The sequence below is a fragment of the Prionailurus bengalensis genome, chromosome A2 (genome assembly GCF_016509475.1).
Source record: "Prionailurus bengalensis isolate Pbe53 chromosome A2, Fcat_Pben_1.1_paternal_pri, whole genome shotgun sequence".
NCBI classification, from domain to species: Eukaryota; Metazoa; Chordata; class Mammalia; order Carnivora; family Felidae; genus Prionailurus; species Prionailurus bengalensis.
In genome coordinates, this window is record NC_057348.1 from 8,711,244 (window position 1) to 8,730,176 (window position 18,933).

Below are 18,933 nucleotides of genomic sequence, written 5' to 3' on the forward strand. Positions count from 1 at the left end.
GGGGCTGTTTACGCGGGATCCCTCCAGGCCGGCCTGGCTGGGACAAGGAAACCTGCTAACACAGACGCCCCACGGCCAAGGCAACCTGCAGGTAGACGGGGAGGGTAAAATCCAGGATCTCTGCTCCCCCAGGTCCTTCCGAGGGACCGGAGGGGACGGAAGTGGGGTGCCAGACGCTCAGGGGAAAAACTGGCCTTATCCTGAGTCCTTTCCTGTGCCAGGCACTCCACACCGGGCATGGACTGTCCATTGGTCCATTTCACAGATGTGGCAACAGAGGCTCAGCTACAGACCGTTGGCGTCTGGAGCTAAACCCAGGGTGGTGCTCACTAAGCTACCGTGGGCTGCGGTCTTGCCTCAAGACCGGAGACAGACAAGGAGAGGTGACCTCAGTGACAGACACGGAGAGACTAGGTGACCCTGCCAGAGGTCCAAAGAACAGTGGAGGGTAGGGAAGGATGGGGAAAGCTTGATCTCTTATGACCAAGCCCCCCCCCCCCAATAATAACCCAGGCCGCCCCCCTAGGTGGAAACAATGACACAATCGGCTCCCAATACCAAGGCCCTGACATCACGTGGGGGGGAGAGGGGGGTGGCCGAGGTGGGGGGTGCCCCGCCCCTTGGCAGGCCCCTGCGGCCAATGGGACGGCCTTGGAAGAGGCCCGGGCCGCCTCCGGAGCTTCAAAAACGTGTGAGGAGGGAAGAAGGGGCTGCAGACCGAGCCTTAAGCTGCTGCCTCAGTCCTCAGTGCCTCTGCCCACCACCAGCCAGCATGTCTTCTGCTCACTTCAACCGGGGCCCCGCCTATGGGTTGTCGGCTGAGGTCAAGAACAAGGTAGGCCCCCCCGACCCCGGCCCATACACCCCGGCAGGCCAACGGCGCCATGGGGTTCTGGTCTATCCCATGTGATTTGGGACCAGAGGGGACAAAAGGACAAATATGGGGTACGGCCCGCCTTCCTCCCCATCCTGAGCATCCCAGAGCCCTCAGCGACTGTTGGGGTGGGGCGTGTAAAATGGGGGGCATGAGGCAACCATACAGGTAAACTGAGGAGGTCAGTCCCTGGTGAAGACCCCGCTTGATCAGAGCCTCCTGTTAACCTGTCCCCTGTTCCTTTTATGTTGGGGGGCGGGGGGCTGGGAAAGGACTTGATCTTCCTTGCACCCACCATCTCAAAAAGGAACTGGGGAGTGGTTGAGAGCTGGGATGGTGGGGAAGGGAGGCCCAGAAAGTGTGGGAGATCCTGAAGGGGGGGGGACGGAGACAGCTGGGGAGGTCAGAGAGGGAGCATTAGGGACACGACGGACGTGTCCTCGTTTTGGGCTGGGAGAACATGCACACACCACCTTCATGCTATGGATGGGTAAACTGAGGTTCAGAGAGGAGGGGTAAGTAGCTAGGGTTCTAAATAAGGGAGCTGCAGAGCTAGGATTCTGGCCTCCCCCCCCCACACACACACACCCGAATGGGGGTTCAGCTTCTGCAGGGCAGTGAACTTGAAGTCCCCAACTCACTGGAATGCTCCCGTAAGCGTTGCCAGGGGAGGAGTCCCAGCCCCATTTGACAGAGGGGAACACTGAGGCTCGGGGTGGCTTGTCCCGGTGTACAGCGAGGACGCGGAGAGCTGGAATCGGATCCAGGGTCGGGGGATCCTGGCTGCTGGAGGAGGGGGCTGGTGGGGGGGGCGGGTGCGCGGGCCGGGAGCCATCCCAGCGCCGCCCCCCTCCCCCCCAGCGCCGGCCCCAGAGCCGCGAGAAGCCGCCGCGCCTTATAAGGCGGCCTCGGGGAGCCCGGCCCGCGGGGCCGCGCTATATAAGGGCCGGTTTGCTTTATAAAGCCGGGCTGGTGGGGAGGGGGGCGGCAGGGCCGGGGCCAGGTGAGGGGCCGCCCCCTCCCACCTCCTCCTCCCCCAGGAGAAGGGCCAGCTCCGTCCCCCAGAGTCCGGGAGCCTGTCGGGGCTGGGGCTGAGGGTTCTGGAGAAACGGAGGGGGGCAACGTGGGGAGGGGGGCAGAGGGCGAGGGACGGAGAGGGACGGAGATTCTGGGAGCCCAGAGACTTGAGAGGGACGGATGGGGAGGGTGAGCCACGAGCGAGATAAGACCGAGACAGGGATGGGGAGGCCGAGAGAGGAGCCGGACGAGCCCCACCCCCACCAGAGGCAGGGAACCTGGAGTTGGAGACCAGCCGCGAGGCAGAGATGGCCCCACCAGGAGCCCCACCCCCAGCCAGACGCGGAGGGATGGGGACAGGAAGACAGGGCCAAGGAAAGACAGACAGGGTTGGAGAGAGAGAGAGAGAGGTCACGGGGATGGGGAGAGGGAGAAATACGGCCACACGCACGGGGCCAGGAGTAAGACGGAGACGAGCTCCCGGCCCCTCCACCCGGAGCTGGAGCCCAGGAGATGAGGGCCTGAAGAGACACTGAGGCAGGCATGCAAGACAGGACAGTCCCCTGCAAGGCAGTACTCAGGGCACCTCCTTAGGGCTCCTCCTCCCCTGCCTGGGGGCCCAGGCTTCCAGCAGGGGGGGACGGGCAGGGCCCCCGGGAAGCTAAGCCCCAAGTTTGGCCTGGAGGGGGAACCAAGAGGCCAGGCACCGCCCCGCCCCCAGCTCTGAGTACCCCCGCTCTCCACCCCCCCGCCTTGTCCGTATTCTCTGGTGCCAAACCTCAGAATGTCCGGAATGGCCCCCTGGGCAGGTGCCACCTCAGCCCTGGCCCTCAGCCCACTTCAACCCCCACCCTACCCCCCCATGGACGCTGGGGCAGAATTGCCTTAGTTGGGAAGGGGATGAAGAAGATCAGGCCCAGGGAATATCAGATGGGGTCCGAGGACTGAGTCTGCTCCACGCTGCGTCCTCACCACTTTCTCTGCGCCCCCCACCCCCAGCTGGCCCAGAAGTACGACCACCAGCGGGAGCAGGAGCTTCGAGAATGGATCGAGGGGGTGACAGGGCGCCGCATCGGCAACAACTTCATGGACGGCCTCAAAGATGGCATCATTCTTTGCGAGTGAGTGGAGCAGACTCTGCCTTGGGCTGCCCTCAACCTGGGCGTTCATCCCCGCCCCTCAGCCCCTCAACCAACTAGGGGCTCCAAGCCGGGTCAGGCACTTTATATCCGAGACCTGGGAACAGTGGTGGCAAATAATCATTGTGCCCCTTTAACAGGAAAGAAAACTGAGGCTCAGGTAAAACACATGGCCCCAAGTCCCACACTGTTCCAACAGAAGTGACTCCAGAATCTAGGAAGGCAGGGCGGGCCCATTTATGGCCTCCAAGAGTTCCAAGTTCCAAGAAAGAGAGATCGTGGCCAGAGGGCAACAGGCAATGATGGCTGTCCATCACTGGCTTGACACGAGAGATATACCACAGTCATTTAAGTAGGTCCCCATCTTCTACTCTTCTCAGAACTTAAATCATCGAGAGAAATGAAAGCCCACGCAGCTCCCAAGCTTTGATTCCAGATTCCACAGCAACGTTAATGCTGGCTAGGGCCCTGAGCCCAGTGGGGGTCCTGTCTGCATCTCTGGGTCTGACCCAGGGCAGGGTGACCATGGTGGCCAGAGAATGCCCTTGAGAAGCTTCCCGAAGGTGTAGGCTTCCCAAGATCTAGGTGCTGGAAAAGTGGCAGGGTGGGGAGATCCTGTTCTGTCGTATCCACTCGGGACAAGGAATAGGGGGACACCTTGGGGTCCCAGCTCGGACAGGGTTGCTTGGACATTAAAGAGTGCCAAGCCCACCCCCCACACCTCCCCCCATTCAGTCCTTCATGCCGCGAGAATTTATGGAGCACCTGCTGTGTGCCAGGTCTAGGCACTGGGGATAATGAACAAAACAGACTTGACTTTGAGTTCACGTAGAGCTTTCGTCCTAGTGAGGGCAGATCGATCAAATAATCAATGAGATAATCACATAACATACTTGCCGAGGGTGGGAAGTGCCGTGGAGAAAAGTCTGGTGGGGAAGGACGGGGGGCCGGGGTGGGGAAAAGGGTGGCTGCTTTGTACAGAATGGCCTGGAAGGTCTTTCTGAAGAGGTAACATTTGAGAGGAATCTTGGATGAAGTGAGGGAGGGACCTGGGAGGGCGTCTGAGGGGAGAGTGGGTCAGGCAGGGGGGCAGCCGTGCAAAGGCCCTGAGGTGGGAGTGAGCGAGTGTAGTGTGTTCGAGGAACAACCAGGAGAGATATGAGGAGGTGGAGGGAGTTAGCTGGGCGGAGCAGGGCGGGGGGGGGGGGTGCACACTTTCAGTCATGCTAAGTATTAGGATCTTTATTCTGAAGGGAAACCATGGGACAGCTTTGAGTTGGGAAGTAACTAGAATTATTGTTGAAAAGACCATTCGAGCTACAAGATGAAGGGTCGGGAGGAGACATGGTGGAAGCTGGGAGCCCCAGGGAGGCCCCTGCAAAGAGCCCAGGAGAGAGATGTGGGCGGCTTGGAGCAGGGTGGGAGTGGCAAGGAGCTGTGGGCTTCTAGATGTCTTTGGAAGGCAGAGCCAAAGGACTTGCTGAGTGCTTGGGTGTGTGGATGGGAGAAAAGGATAGGAGGGTCAGAGGCAAGTCTGAGGGCTTTTCCCAAGCACCTGGAAGGCTGTGTTTACTGAGCGTGGGAAGATGGAAGGGGCTGAGTTGGGGGAAGTGGGTGTCAGGAGGCAGGGGTGGGTGCACTGGATTTGAGATAGCATGTAGGGAGCTGGATTGGGGAGTGAGGGGCCCGGCTGCACGGAGACACTGGGGAGCTGTTGGTGTATTGGTGGCATTTGCGGTCAAGAGACTGGAGGAGATCAAGGGGGTGAGTGTGGCCAGGAAGGGAAGTCCGAGGCCCAGGCCGCAGGCTTTCCACAGTGCAGATGCCTGGAGAGGACCAGCAGCCCGAAAGGTGGTTGCCAGGGAGACAAGGTCACAGCAGGGGACTCCTGCAAGCCTGGGATAAGGGGACTTTCTGCTAGAGACCCCAGCCCAGGTCCCGATTTCCCATCTCAGTCCTGCCCGGGTGTGCGGGGTGGATCAGCGGGGCCGCAGCTGAGCTGGTTGCCGTGGGAACCCGCGACATCGCCCACTGGCTGTCACCCTGACCCCTTGTCCCACGGGGCTGGGCGTACCTTCCTCGCTGCCTTCCCCGGCTCCTTGTAGGTTCATCAATAAACTCCAGCCGGGCTCCGTGAAGAAGGTCAATGAGTCGACCCAAAACTGGCACCAGGTGAGCCCAGCCTCTTTTCTGAACTCTTTCAACCCCTGGCCCACACCGCCCCTCGGCCCTCCCCCCCCCTCCCTCCACTGACTGGCGCCTGCTCCCCTCCAGCTGGAAAACATCGGCAACTTCATCAAGGCCATCACCAAGTATGGGGTGAAGCCCCACGACATTTTCGAGGCCAACGACCTGTTTGAGAACACCAACCACACCCAGGTGCAGTCTACCCTCCTGGCCCTGGCCAGCATGGTGAGTGAGGCTGAAGGGTGGGCGTGGGGCGGGTGGGCTGTGGAGGGTGTGGGCTAGGATGCGAGTGGGGGCCACTCGTGCCCCCGGGGCCCAGCATGGGTGGGAGAGGGGAGCAGGTGCTAACTGGGGACGGTGCCTGGAGGCTCCCTTGTCAGTCCCTGCTCCCTTGGCCCTCCCCAGGCCAAGACGAAAGGGAATAAAGTGAATGTAGGGGTGAAGTACGCGGAGAAGCAGGAACGGAGATTTGAGCCAGAGAAGCTACGAGAAGGGAGGAACATCATCGGGCTTCAGGTACTGCCCCTTCTTCACCGGGGGGTCTTGCTGCTGAGCTGGGCGGGGAGGTCAAGGAGGCCAGGAGGGCACCCCGGTCCCGGCAGGCTTTGGGGCACAGGCTGTTTGGCCCTACCTCGGATGTATGCCAGGCACTGTGCTTGGCATCCAGTGGCTCTTAGCGGTGGGTGCTATTGTTACACCCTTTATCCAGATGAGGAAACTGGGGCCTGGAGAAGCCGGCTCACTTACCACGATTGCCCGCGTGATACGTGGCCGCGCTGGGGCTCGAACCCTGGAAGCCAGGCCCCGGGGCTCGGAGCCACCTACAGGCCACGTGACCTGCCTTTTCTGGGCCTCAGTGTCCAGTCCGGAGCCTGACAATGGAAGCAGGTGCCTCGGCAGAGGGCGAGCCAGGGTCCGCCGACACGCTCTGTCTCGTGGCCCCGGGTGAGGCTCTGTGACCTTCGGGCTGATTCTCCTTCCTAGATGGGCACGAACAAGTTTGCCAGCCAGCAGGGCATGACGGCCTACGGCACCCGGCGCCACCTGTACGACCCCAAGCTGGGCACGGACCAGCCCCTGGACCAGGCTACCATCAGCCTGCAGATGGGCAGCAACAAGGGGGCCAGCCAGGTGCGTGGGGGGGGGGGGGGGAGGGGGCCGCGGGCTGGGCCGCTGGGGTGGCCCCTGCCCTGCTGGGTGCCCGCGGTCTGACGGGCTGCGCCCTCTGCAGGCCGGGATGACCGCACCCGGGACCAAGCGACAGATCTTCGAGCCGGGGCTGGGCATGGAGCATTGCGACACGCTCAACGTCAGCCTGCAGATGGGCAGCAACAAGGGGGCCTCGCAGCGGGGCATGACGGTGTACGGGCTGCCGCGCCAGGTCTATGACCCCAAGTACTGCCTGACGCCCGAGTACCCGGAGCTGGGCGAGCCTGCCCACAACCACCACCCGCACAACTACTACAACTCGGCCTAGGGCCCTGGGGCCCCCACCCCCCCGCCCCGCCTTCCCCCCAGGGAGGCTGCCTGCTGCTCTCGGCAGGGGCCGCGCCGCCCCCGTCGACCCCTCTCCCTGCATGGCGTCCCCCCGCCCCCCCCCGCCGCCGGCACCTGCCCACAGGGTTAGCATTTGGTGGGGGAGGGGGGCAAACTGGGGGGCTTGCGGGGGAGGGGAGGGGGCCCTCCTCCCTGGAGCGCCGCGGGACCCAACACCGAGCCGGGTGTTCCCAACAGCACCCAGAGGACGCACTGAGCAAGGCTACCCCGGCTGTCATTCCCTCCCCCCTCACAAGTGGGTCCCCCCAGGACAAGAAGTCCCCCCCCTCCAAGCAAAACCCCCAGAGCCCAGGCTCGGCCTGCCCCCGCCCCATTCCCACAGTGGGAGCAAACTGCATGCCCAGAGACCCAGCGGACACACGCGGTTTGGTTTGCAGCGACAGGCATACGTGGATGTGACAGCGGCGTTTGTAACGTGAGCACTTTCTTTTTCTATTTCACTGGAGCACAATAAACGGCTGTAAAATCATGGACTTGGGGCTGCTCTTTGCTGGAGCCCGCGTGTCTCTTGCACCCGTGCAAACAGCCTTGCTCGGATCGGCTCCGCGTCCCGCATACGTGTCTGCAGAGGCACAACGCTCACACCGTCAGATGTGCACACGGAGCGTGCGGCCACTTGGCGGGCCCTGGGACAGGCACTCACACGCAGAATCCGTGCCCTACTTTGTGTGTGTGGAGCACACACACTCCCCTTGCACAGATGCACACGTGCGGCACACACTCCCACTCAGGACACGTAAACGCACACCCTCACACATAATATCCATGCGCACGTGCTGGGCCCCCGTGTGCCTTTCTGGGAAGTCTGGGGGGGGGGGAGGGGGTGGTGGTGTAAAAGTGCCCAAGCGCCGGGACAGGCTAGATGGGGTGTGAATCACACAGTTCTGCTTCTCACACGCTGACTGACTCGGGGCAAGTCACTTGCCCTCCCTAGGCCTGTTTTCCCAACACGAAAATGAGGTCAGAGAGCCTCCTGGGGACATGGGGAAGCTGAAGTGACACCCCCGGACGGGGGAAGGCATTTGGTACTGACCAATGAACGTGGTCAAGCCAGGTTCCGGAGGTCCCCGTGGGCAGGCGGGACCCTTCAGCCCCGGATTGTGGGGAGGTGGGAGGGGACAAGGCAGTGGGGCAGGATGGGCACTTTGGGGGCGCGGGGCAAGGGCCCTTTGTAGACTGGCATGGGGCAGGGGAGTAGCCGTCTGCCAGGCGCGGCCGCCCTGTGCGCCCAGCTCGCTCTCTGCCCTCTTCTGAGGGCTGACTCCCGAGCCTGGCCTGCCAGCCCAGGGCCCTCGGAGTCTGTGGACAGCCCCCACCTCTCCACGTTTCAGAGGGACCCCTGTCCTCCCAGTGATGTGAGCGCCAGCGGTCCTGCCTGGAAGGCACCACCTGTCAGAGTTCCAAGGGGAGGGTGCGGCCGTGTGGGGGTGGGGGTGGCAGGTGGTTACAGAACGGTGGTGTCCCCTTCCTTACGCACAGCAGGGGATGAAGCTGGAACACGGGGACTGCGGAGACACACCAGAAGACCCGCATGCACGGACGCACACAGCCCCTGGGGCCTCGTAAAAGGGATTCCAGGCGCTCTTGGCCTGGCTAGTACAAGTCCTGCTCCCCCAGGGCCAGCACAGGGGGAGCTATGCCGAGGAGGATCCATGCCTGGCCCAGGGCCCTGCCTCCTCGAGAAAACAGCACCATATTAGCACTTGGCCTGTGTGACTGGGGTGGGCGGGCCCTGGAAGCCAGAGGAATGAGCCCCCTTTCTGCTGGACCCCAGAGGGCACACCCCGCCCAGGCACCTGTCCACCGCTCCGCCCGTGCCCACTGGCTCCTGCCTGGGACCTTGGAGGGGGGAGGCGAGAGCACCACAGGAAGGACAGGGCAGGGTGGGCTTCCAGGTGGGAGTGGGGGAACATGCCAGACCCAGTGGCCGGGCCTGGTGGCTAGCTCAGCATCCCCCCTCGGCTGTCCCACACCCCTTAGTGCCCTGAGTGGGTCCCAGAGTCACTTAAACCGTGCCAGGCACTGTGCTAGGCCCCTCCAGTCTCAGCATGGCCCTGGAACGTTCTAGCGTCCTTTCTGCTGTCCCAACGAGGAATGCAAAGCACAGGCCACCTGCTGCCCAGGCTCAAAGCCGGGTGCGGGTGCTGATGGGCCCCAAGCTGCCAGAGCGTCAGGACCTCCACACCTGTAAGACCATCTGAGGGCACCGTCCATCAGCAAGGTTCAGATGCATTTTTTCCAAAACCAAGCAATTCACTCAATTCTGACACGACCTGGAGACAGACAGCATTGGATCTCCCAGGATAAGGGTTCAGTCTTAGGAGGCTGTCCCTCCCCTTTAGGGCCAATTCCAAGTCCAGGTTATGACCTGTGCTTCTGACCGACCAGTGATAATCAGGGATTCCCACGACCACCTCTTCCGATTTCGTTAATTTACTAGAGTGGTTCACAGAACTCAGAGAAGCATTGCGTTTTACTAGATTACCGGTTTATTAGAAAAGAATATAAATCAGGAGGCGCTCGATGGAGCCGGTGTATGGGTCCAAGTCGGGAGAAGGGGCACCCCACTCCCCCAGCACTTCTGTGGGTTCACCGACCCCCCAAGCTTGTCAAATCTTGTTGAAGTTGTTATACAGCTTAATCTGTAGCCCCCCTTTCCCTTCCTCAGAGGTTGTGGGTGTTACTGAGTGAGGGTCCCACTCAGTGATCGCGGACCTTCTGGTGACCAGCCCCATCCTGAGGCTGATCTGGGGCCCCACAGCGATCGGCATGAACGTAGGTGTGATCAAAACGGGCTCTGTTGACAAAAGATGCTGCCAGTCAGGAAATTCCAAGGGGTTGAGGAGCTGTGCCAGGAACTAGAGATAGGGACCAAAATGTATTACACCGCACCAGCATCGGCCCCACCTCGTCTTCAGAGACCCCCTCACCACCCTCGGAAAAAGGTCCCTTTCCCGGACCCTTACTCCTCCACAATGCTGTCACCCCTGCAGCCCTGGAAGCAGAGACCTGTTCTCTCGGCCTGGACCCTGGACTCTTAGGCAGTCAGACCCTGGGCTGTGACGCCAGGCCTCCCAGGTTCAAGGCCCAACTCTGCAGCTTTCTGGCTGTGGGACGTTGGGCCGGTGACTTGCCATCTCTGGCCCAATTCCTCACCTGTGAGCCGGGGGCACCTACCTCACAGGCACCTTTCAGGGGGTGGGGTGGGGTGGGGGGGCAGGGCAGGCAAGCCTGAGAGCAGCTTCTGGCACAGGGTGGCCCTTGAGTATCACTTCTTCTTTCGGACCGCCCCCCAGGAAGCCTTCTCTGGTCACCCCGGGCTCCATTGGCCCCATTTTCTGTTGTGCCTGTAAATGCCTGGCCAGGTGTCTGTGGGTTCATCCGTGTGCCTTGGGCCCAGCACTGCCATGGTTTCACCCCGAATGCCTGTTGCATGGACAAAATGGACAGTTTGAAGGACTGACCAAACCCCATTTCCAATGGCCCGCCAGGCCACCTCTGAGTGCTTCAGTCTCCCCCTCTCCCTCACTGAACCCCTGGGCCTGACCCAGAACCCAGGAAATCACAAAGAAGCAGGAGTTTGCATCAGCTGCTTTATTTAGGGGCTCGTGACCGACGGCGATCCCCAGCCCAGCCCCTTCCTCCTCTACAAAAGCAACTAAACAGGAAAAGGGGCTGTTCTGCCAGGTCCCAGCCACGGGGCCTGTGGGACTGTGGCTTTGAATCCCAGGCCACAGGCCTTGGGAGGCAGGGGAGGGGCGGGGGGCAGTCCAGTTCACACGGTGCTGGTGAGATGGGTGAGGAGGCTGGAGAGTCCCTTGGCAGCCTCTGCTGGGCTTGTCCTTGCCCAGAACATCAGGACGCGGGCCCCGAGGAGGAGCAAGCAAGTTAAAGGCTTTCAGAGCCAAGGGAAGCACTTCAGGCCCCCGGGGGGGCCCAACAACCCCGCCTCAACTCCAGTCCGTGCCCACAGGCACGCTGCCACGGCCACACTCACACCCACACCCACTCCATACACGCAGAGGGCTGTGAAGGCCCTGGACCCACACCACGGACCCTGGAATGTCTCTGGATTGGCACCCAGCGGGGCAGGTCCACGGCAGGCAGGGTTGCCGCGGGAGTGGGTCCTCTGCATCGCTACTGGTTGGCTGCCTCGCAGGCATCTATCCAATCGCTGTACACGTCCACCGGTTCTGACAGATCTGGGCCGCTGAGGTCAAGGGCAACTGGTGGCATCGGGCCCCTTCCCTGTACGCACCCCTCTCACTGGTGTCAGCCGGATCCCCGCCCCGCACCCTACGCAAGTCAGCAGGTGGCGCCTTGTCCCCGCCCCGGGGAGGTCACGGCCCACAAAAGCGTAAGCAGGAGGGCCAGAGGAGCAAAGAACTGGATCCAGTCCCCTCGCCCCTGGCCAGGTGCCCTAGAGCAGCCCACCCGGGGCAGGGGAGCCCTGACTGCCCCCACCCCTCCCCACCCACCCCACTTCCCCGCAAGAGCCTGGTTTCCCAAGGATACATGTGATGGGCGTCTGGAACTCCTCGAGGCACACGGTACACGAGATGACTCCGGTGTTGCGGGCCCGGTCCCTGGAACAGGAGGAGGGGCTGGTGAGTAAAGGAGGCCGCGTCTATGGGTGACGATCGCCCTAAGTGGGAGGGCCTGGGGCAGAAAGGATGGTGGGAGCAGGGAAGCTGCCTCCCGACTCTGGGAGGAGAGGGGAGGCCCCGTCCCCCACTCACATTTTCACGTCACAAGACTTCTCGTGGTTGCAGAAGGGGCAGGTGAACTGGGTCTCTAAGGTGCCTGTCATCTTCTTCTTGGGGGGTGGCTTCCGTTTGGACTTTCTGCGCCCCATGTCTGTAGGAGGGCAAACCTGCGGTGGCGGTGGGGGACAGGAGTCAGCAACCCAGGGGACCCCCAGAGCCCTCCAGCTCGATGCTCTAGGGGGCAGGCTGGGAAGAAGGCTCCGCCTCTGAGGGATGAGGCTCCCAGTCCCCAGGTAGGCGGCGGATCCAGGCACACTCTGGGCGGGGGATGGGAGCAGGCTCTGGCAACAGGTGGCCCGAGTTCTAATCGTGGCCCTCCACTTGCTGGGTGGCCCCGGGCAGGTGACTTAAGCTCTCTGTGCCTCAGTGTTCTGTCAGTAAAACAGAGATGAAGCTGCTACCCACACAGGGGTCTGTGCGGCTGCCATGACAAACGGTACACGGAGTGCCGAGCACGGGACCCGGCCCACCCATCCTCAGCACCCAGGCAGGACGCCACTGTTCCTGGTGAGGATGACGCAAGAGGCTCTGACGGACCAGCTGCGCGGGGATGGGCACAGCCTAAGTGCCCAGAAGCCAGCGCTTTTAGGAGCAGCTACTCCTCTCGTCAAAGGGACACACAAGGGACACCTAGGAGGAATGACACTCAGGGGATAGGAGAGATCCTCCAGAGAAGCCCCCTGGGCTAACTCTCCACACACAAGGGGCTGGTGAGCAGAGATGGGGGGACAAGCATTTCCGGTCCTTGCCACATACCACGACCGAAGACAGGTGTCTGAGGGCCCCGGCCAGCGTTGGGGGACCACATGGGGCAGGGGGTGGCGAGGGGCAGGCTAAACAGGGAGTGGGGGCAGGGGGGAAGGGTCTGGATGGATCCTGGGTGGGAGGGCGGGCAGTGGGGAGACAAAGGATGAAATCACTGCCTTTCTAGGGCATCGAGGAGTACAGGCCGGAGGTGTGGATACAGATGAAGTCAGAACCACGCCAGGGCTGTTCAGGGTGGAGGGATGGCAGGGGGTGAGAGAGTCTCAGCGTGTGGCCAGAGAAGGAGGGACCGGGATGACTCCTAAGGTGGTGGGGGATGGACAGGGTGGGTAGGGGGAGAAGGTGGCATCATCCTCTGATGCCTAACGCACAGGAAGAACGAGATGCTGGGGGAAGATGATGGGCTCAAGCGGCAGAGGCACATCTAGAGACAGGTGTCTTGGAGACAGGGGCCTCCCACGCCAGGCACTGAGCTCAGGGTTCTAGGATCACCGTCCCCAGGCACTCTCCCCTCTCCCTGTCCCCCCTACACTCCACCTGTGTGGCTCTTCCTCCGTGACACAGGAATAAAGACCAGAACTCTAGAAGAGCTGCCTGCATTCCCGGTCTTCATTTCCTCCCATTCTCCCTCTACCCGCCCCCCCCCTCACCATACTGCTCCCCCCAGGGGGCAGTTCCCCGCCTCCTCAGGGCACTGGACGCACTGGTCCGTCCTCCCACCCTTCCCATGCGGCTCTCAGGACCCTGCACTCTGCCCCGGCCTCACTGGTGGGGCCTTGCAATTTCTGCTGATGCTTTCCCCCGGCCCCGGCCCGGACTTCCATGATACACGAGCCCACGAGCTCAATCTTTGGGCTCCTCTCCATTTGCTCTCACCTCCGTAGAGACCTCGCCCAGCCTCAGGGCTTCAAATGCCTCCTCTACACTGAGGCTTCCCGATCTGCCACCCTCAACGTTTCCTCTCCGCTGCAGACTGGCTCGTCTACCTGCCTCGGCTACACCCTCCCCGGATGCTAACCCACTTTTTCAACATAACCCGTCCAAAACCCAAGCTGCTGACACCTCAACAGGCCCCTTCCGTCTTCCCCAGCTCAGCAGATAGCAAACCCATCTTGGCACAAGCCTTGGACTCCCCCTCGGATTCCTTCCACTCCCTCTCACATCCCTTATCGGATCTCGATCCTGCGGCTTTACCTCTAAAAGACATCCAGAACCTGCCCGCTTCTCTTCTCGCCAGAGCCAAAACCGTAGTCCGAGTCCCCAGTCCTGGTCATTTTCAAAACAGCCTCCCTATGGCTCTCCCTGCACCTCCTACCCTGTCCACCTCCCTCCAAATGTACATTCCACGATGGCAGGGACTTGTGTCTTTTCTTTGTATCCCCAGAGCCTACAACTGCTGGTGGCACAGAGCTGGCGCTCGACAAATGTTTACCCAGTGAACGAATGAACCGATGCCAGGCCCTCCGCGAACCACGGCAATGCTGCACTCAAGGCAGGCAAAGTGTCTGCTTTTGTAGCCGACGGCAGACCCTTAACAACTTAATAAGAGAGATCATTTCCGTTACCAGTAAGTGCTACGAGATGAATCGATCAGGGCTAAGAGAATACTTCCGGAATGGGGCAACTTCACCCAGGAGCGGGGTGGGAAGGACCCTCTGGGTAAAAGTCATTTAAACGGAGGCCTGAATGATGAGAGAAGGCGACAGTGCAAAACAGTCCAGACTGATAGAACAGCAACTGCAAAGGCTCAGAGGCAGAAGCAGCTCCCCCCCTCCCGCCCCCCGAAAGAGCAAGAAGATTGGTACAGCTGAAGCTCAGGGAGCAATGGGGAGAAAGGGTCTGAGATGGGCCCGCAGGGGAAAGCAGCCAGACCCCCCCCCCCCCCCCCCCCCCCGCAAACGTAGCCAGTTCTATAGCCCCTGCCTCACCTGCTCCGGGCAGTGTTCTGTTTTCCCGAAGCCTGGCCCTGGGTACCACCTGTTAATAGAATCACTTGAGGGATGCTCAAAAACGCAGATTTCTGAACCTCATTTCAGATCTGCCCCTAGTGGAATGCAGTGTTGGGGGCCGGGGGTGGGGGGGGGCGGGACACGATTTACCCACTGCTGAATCCCCATACCAGGCACGGTGCCTGGTATGCATTAAGCGCTCAGTAACTACTTGTTGAACGAACAGATAAGGCTCCCGAACCAGAAGGTATGGATGAGCTCCACAATCTCATTTTATCCGGCGTCTACGGCACCCCCAATCGCACACCAGAAAGGGGGTCTAGCCTGTACACAAAGCTCCAGGGGCCCTGCCTGCCCTATGGCGACCTAAGTCCAAGCGCGCCAAAGGGGCCTAGAAAAGGGACCGGCTCCCAACCTTCAAAAGGCGGAGGGTCAGCGGTCCCTCCAGGCTCACCGAGGCTTCGGCGTCGCCTCCCGCCCTCCGCCGGTGGGAGCCAGGCCTCCGAGCGGCCGCGCTTAGAGGGCTGGGGTCCGGGGAAGTCAAGCTCCCCGGCCGGCCACCCCCCCAACCCCGGGGTCCTCGACGCCTCCTCCAGGATCCCGTGAGCACCCCCCCCCCCCCAGTAGAAGATCGCCTAACCCGGCCTGGCCCCAACGCCCGCCCCGGCGAACAGTCACCTACACTCGCCTCCCCTCGTTGCGACCGCCTCGTTCACCCGGGAGACAGTAGCTTCCGGCTCCAGCCGGAAGCGGAACCCCCTCTCCTCCTCTAACCTGCGGCCGGGAACGCCCCGCGGGGAGGCCCCGCCTTCTCCCGCATCTTTTCGGTGCACATGCGTACTCGCACACCCTACCGGGCGGCGGGGTCGCAGTGCGCCTGCGCGAGGGCGCTGGCGCCGTGGCCTGAGGCGGTTCGCGCCGCCGCTTCTGAGGAGTTGTCGCGGTGCCGGCGGTTCAGCGACGGTGGGCTGGGCCGGACCGGCGTTGGAAAGGCATCCTCGCTCTAGGCCGCAGCGTCTGCACGTGTCGTGTCTCCCAGTTCAAGCCTCAGCCCCTCGCAGCCCGCCCGGATCTCCCCAGCTGCGGACACGTTCAAAAGATTTCCGTGCTAAGGAATTGCAAATAGCAGTACGGCTGAATCGTGGGGATGGGGGAGATTGTAGGACGCTCTTCTCAAACGTTAGTAAGAGCCTGCGGATCTGATTAAAATTCAGGTCTGATCCATTAGGTCAGGGGTGTGGTCTCAAAGGCTGCATTTCTAACTAGCTCCCCGGTGACGTCCGTGCCGCTGGTCCGCGGACCGCACCGAGCGCCGAAGTTATAATAGAAGAGATTGCACAGGCAAACAAGGGCCAGATCACGTGGTCTCGTGGGCACCTTAAGGACTCTGTTGGAGTCGGGCGAGGAGAGAATAAGGCTTTACAGTTCCCACAGTTTAGGGGAGAGGCTGGACATAAACATAAAAGGCTCAATTACTACACCCTTCAGCTCAGCAGAGGAGAACGTATGGATCTCAGAGCATATGATGATGGAGGGGGCTGCCCAGCTAGTCTGAGGGGTTAGCGAAGGCTTCTCCGGGAGGCTGCCGCTCGGGTTGAAATCGAAGGCTGAGCGGGAGTTACACAGAAATTCTGATGGAGGGAAGGAGAGAAGGGAACAGACACTCCCCTGTCTTGGAGCCCCCGGGGGCTCCCTCTCCCTCTGATGAGGAAGGCGCAGGGAGAAGTCCAGGGTTGTGTTCTAGCCATGATTTTGGAGACGAGCAAAAGGAGGGATGGAACAGGCCAGTGGAAGAGGAGTCTGGCGGTCAGGTGAAGGATCTGGAAGTGATGTTGAGAGTCATTCACCTAGGGAGGTTATTTGAAGCCTTGGGGCCAGAGGAAGTCGCCTGGTGTCAGGGTGAGGGGCAAAGTATAGCAAAAGAAGAGGGCTAAGAAGGAGACCAGGGGCACCCCAACCTTAGATGCTAAGAGGAGGAGTCAGCAAGTGACTGGGTAGGCCAGTGAGGTAGGGGGAGAGAGAGGTGGGTGATCTTTCCCAGAGCCTTGAGAAGAAGGTATTTCGAGACAGGGTGGTCAGCCGTGTCACCTGTGGTTGAGAGTTTGACTAAGACGTGGAAAGAGAATTGACTGTTGACCTTGCAAGTGTTTGGTCCCTGGTGACCCTGATAAGAGCCGTTTCCTGACATTGGTCAGGAAAGTAATTTGGAAGATGTATTTTAGGTCGAGCTATCTTCAGGGTGTCCCCTAGGGGGCAGTGTTACCCTTGGAACTGACTCTACCGGACTCTTTTTTTTTTTTTTTTCATTGCTCCTACAAACTTGTGCACACAGGAGGGATCGATTTGCTATTTACACTTAATAGTCAAAACACGTACAGGTAACTTTGGTTTTAGTAGTCACACAATTCGTAGTGCAACTCGGCCATAGTATTTATGGACTATCCCATATCTGCTCATGATTGTGGGGTTTGTTTCTTTCTCATTCTCTGTTTCTATTTCTCTCTCTCACTCTCTCCTACCGTCTTTCCTTCCCAGCTCTATTGAGATATGATTGGCAGGCAATAAATCGCATGTAAACTATGAAATTTCATGTTTTGACATACGTGTACACGCATGAAACCATCACCACAATTAAGATAGAGAATGTTTTGGGGCGCCTGGGTGGCTCAGTCGGTTAAGCGTTCGCCTTCGGCTCAGGCCATGATCTTGCGGGTTCGTGAGTTCAAGCCCGGCTTCCGGCTCTGTGCTGACAGCTCAGAGCCTGGAGCCTGCTTCCGATTCTGTGTCCCCCTCTCTCACTTCCCCTTCCCCGCTCATGCTCCGTCTCTCTCTCTCTCTCTCTCTCTCTCTCAAAAGTAAATAAACAGTAAAAAAAAAAGATAACGGATGTTTCCATCACCCCCCAAAACTTTCTTCGTGTCTCTTTGTAGTCCATTCCTTCCCCTGTGCCCAGCCCCTGGCATCAACTGACCTGTTTTCAGTTCCTTTATGTAGTTTTCAGAAAGTCATATGAACAGAATCATACATTCTGTAGTCTTTTGAGTTTCGCTTGCTTTTGCTCAGCTGACTCAGCTGGAGACTTGTCCATGTCATGTCTATCAGCAGTCTGTCCCATTTTATCACTGAGTCGTAGTCCATCGTGTGGATGGACCACAATTTGTTTCTCCTTGCACCTATGGATGGACGTGTGGGTTGTTGCCACTCCGGGGCAATTATGAACAGAGCTACCCTGACCCATCTTATTCAGATGTGGATGTTCACGTTCGACTCCTGTGGTGTTTTATTTCTGTATTCAAACATGTGGTCCCTCTGGGTTTTATTTTTGTGTGTGTGGTCTGAAGGAGGATCAGGGCTCTGTCCTCTGGGGAAATCGACAAGGCAAATAACACCTTCCCCGCGAAACTGCAGCACCACCTTCCACCTGCCTTGCGGTCTCGTGTGTTCTCGAACTCGTTTCCGGATTTCCTGTGGACGTTTGCTCCGAGCTGGCGTCACGTTGCTCTGATGACCGTGCGTTTTCGCAAGGCAGGTCTCTCGCCTTCTTATTTGTGGTTCTTGGCCTGCGAGGGTGTTGAGGGGGTGGCCTGACCTCCAGGACGAGCTGCTGGCTGCAAGAGGATGCCGCTGCCGGTCCCGGCACCTGGGGTGAGGAGCGGAGTCGGGGAGATGATAACATCCATGATGGGCGAATCCCCGCCGGTTGCTTGGGAAGAGTGAGAGGATATGAAAGCCTGTGGCTGGCCTTGAGAATCTCTGGCCTCCAGTTCCTTGAAGTTTAGAAGGCATCTTTCTAACAATGGCTGCGTGCTAGCTGGCCTCGTCCCCCGGGCTGGATGGAACCCCTCTGAGCCCGAGTGTCCTCCCTGCTTTCTTCTTTTTGCTGTTCCTTGGGTCCCCAGCTGCCTGGTGCTTGTGCTTGGTACATGGCAACAGCACTTGGTCGTTGTGGAGAAGGGAGCCTGGGTGACAAGCCCGCTTCCTGTCACTCGTTCCCTGTGTCAGCTTGGGTGGGTCACTTCTCCTTTCCACGTGCTGGGCCCTGTGAACAGGGACATTGGGCTAATTCCACGCTCCAGGCCCTGTGAACAGGGACGCTGGGCTGACTTCTGATTCAGATCCCTGCCCTGCCCGGAGCCTCTGAGTCAGTGGGAACAGGCAGGGTGGCTGTGAACCGCCTTGACTCTTGCGGTTCAGATCAAGGGTCTGCCACTTCTTGGGCATAACCTTGGGCACGTTACTTAATCTGTCGAGTTTCTGTAATGTCCTCAGAGAAGCAAGGATGATTCTGGCCCTTGCCTCATGAGTGAGGATTAGAAGCGATGGTGTTTTGGGGAGTAGAGCTCGGCTGGTAGTAGTAATCCCAGGAAGGAACTCAGGGCTGGCATTTTGGTAAGATAGCTTTGCTTAATTTTAACAGTTAACACATGCTCCCCGGGGTTGTATCTGCAACCGATTCAACAATATCAGCTTCTATAAAGTAGCGAATGGAAGGTGTCACACTCCCTGAGTTCCTCTCCCTAAAACTGACCTCAGTTACATTTTATCCGGGTTGCGATTTCATTTCACTCAGCTCAGGCTGACCGTTGGAGCCAAACAAGTGGGTCCCTGCCCTGTAGCGGCTGAAGTGACAGTTGAGGGAGGGGCCAAGGGAGCACTGGGACCTGCCCTGGGCTGGGTGG

At 59.9% G+C, this 18,933-nt stretch overlaps 2 protein-coding genes across 7 annotated transcripts; one reads left to right on the forward strand and one right to left on the reverse strand.

The window, feature by feature from the left end:
* Nucleotides 1–634: 634 nt before the first annotated feature.
* CNN1 (calponin 1) lies at nucleotides 635–7,245 on the forward strand. Its single transcript, XM_043586626.1, has 7 exons — nucleotides 635–835; nucleotides 2,891–3,012; nucleotides 5,136–5,202; nucleotides 5,305–5,442; nucleotides 5,623–5,733; nucleotides 6,202–6,348; nucleotides 6,449–7,245. Exons 1-7 carry the CDS (start codon nucleotides 641–643, stop codon nucleotides 6,692–6,694), a joined length of 1,026 nt encoding a protein of 341 aa, XP_043442561.1. The 5' UTR covers nucleotides 635–640; the 3' UTR covers nucleotides 6,695–7,245.
* A 3,108-nt stretch (nucleotides 7,246–10,353) lies between these two features.
* ELOF1 (elongation factor 1) lies at nucleotides 10,354–15,067 on the reverse strand. 6 transcript variants are annotated; one of them, XM_043586628.1, is made up of 5 exons: nucleotides 14,937–15,011; nucleotides 14,234–14,282; nucleotides 11,514–11,647; nucleotides 11,290–11,360; nucleotides 10,354–10,976 (listed from the first exon to the last, which is right to left on the reverse strand). In XM_043586628.1, the coding sequence occupies exons 3-5, from the start codon at nucleotides 11,627–11,629 to the stop codon at nucleotides 10,912–10,914; spliced, it is 252 nt and encodes an 83-aa protein (XP_043442563.1). In that variant the 5' UTR covers nucleotides 11,630–11,647; nucleotides 14,234–14,282; nucleotides 14,937–15,011; the 3' UTR covers nucleotides 10,354–10,911. The 6 variants fall into 6 exon arrangements, with proteins under 6 accessions (XP_043442563.1, XP_043442564.1, XP_043442567.1 ...); XM_043586629.1 differs by having other exon boundaries at nucleotides 14,933–14,950; XM_043586632.1 differs by lacking the exon at nucleotides 14,234–14,282 and having other exon boundaries at nucleotides 10,354–10,981; nucleotides 14,937–15,067.
* Between the last annotated feature and the right edge of the window lie 3,866 nt (nucleotides 15,068–18,933).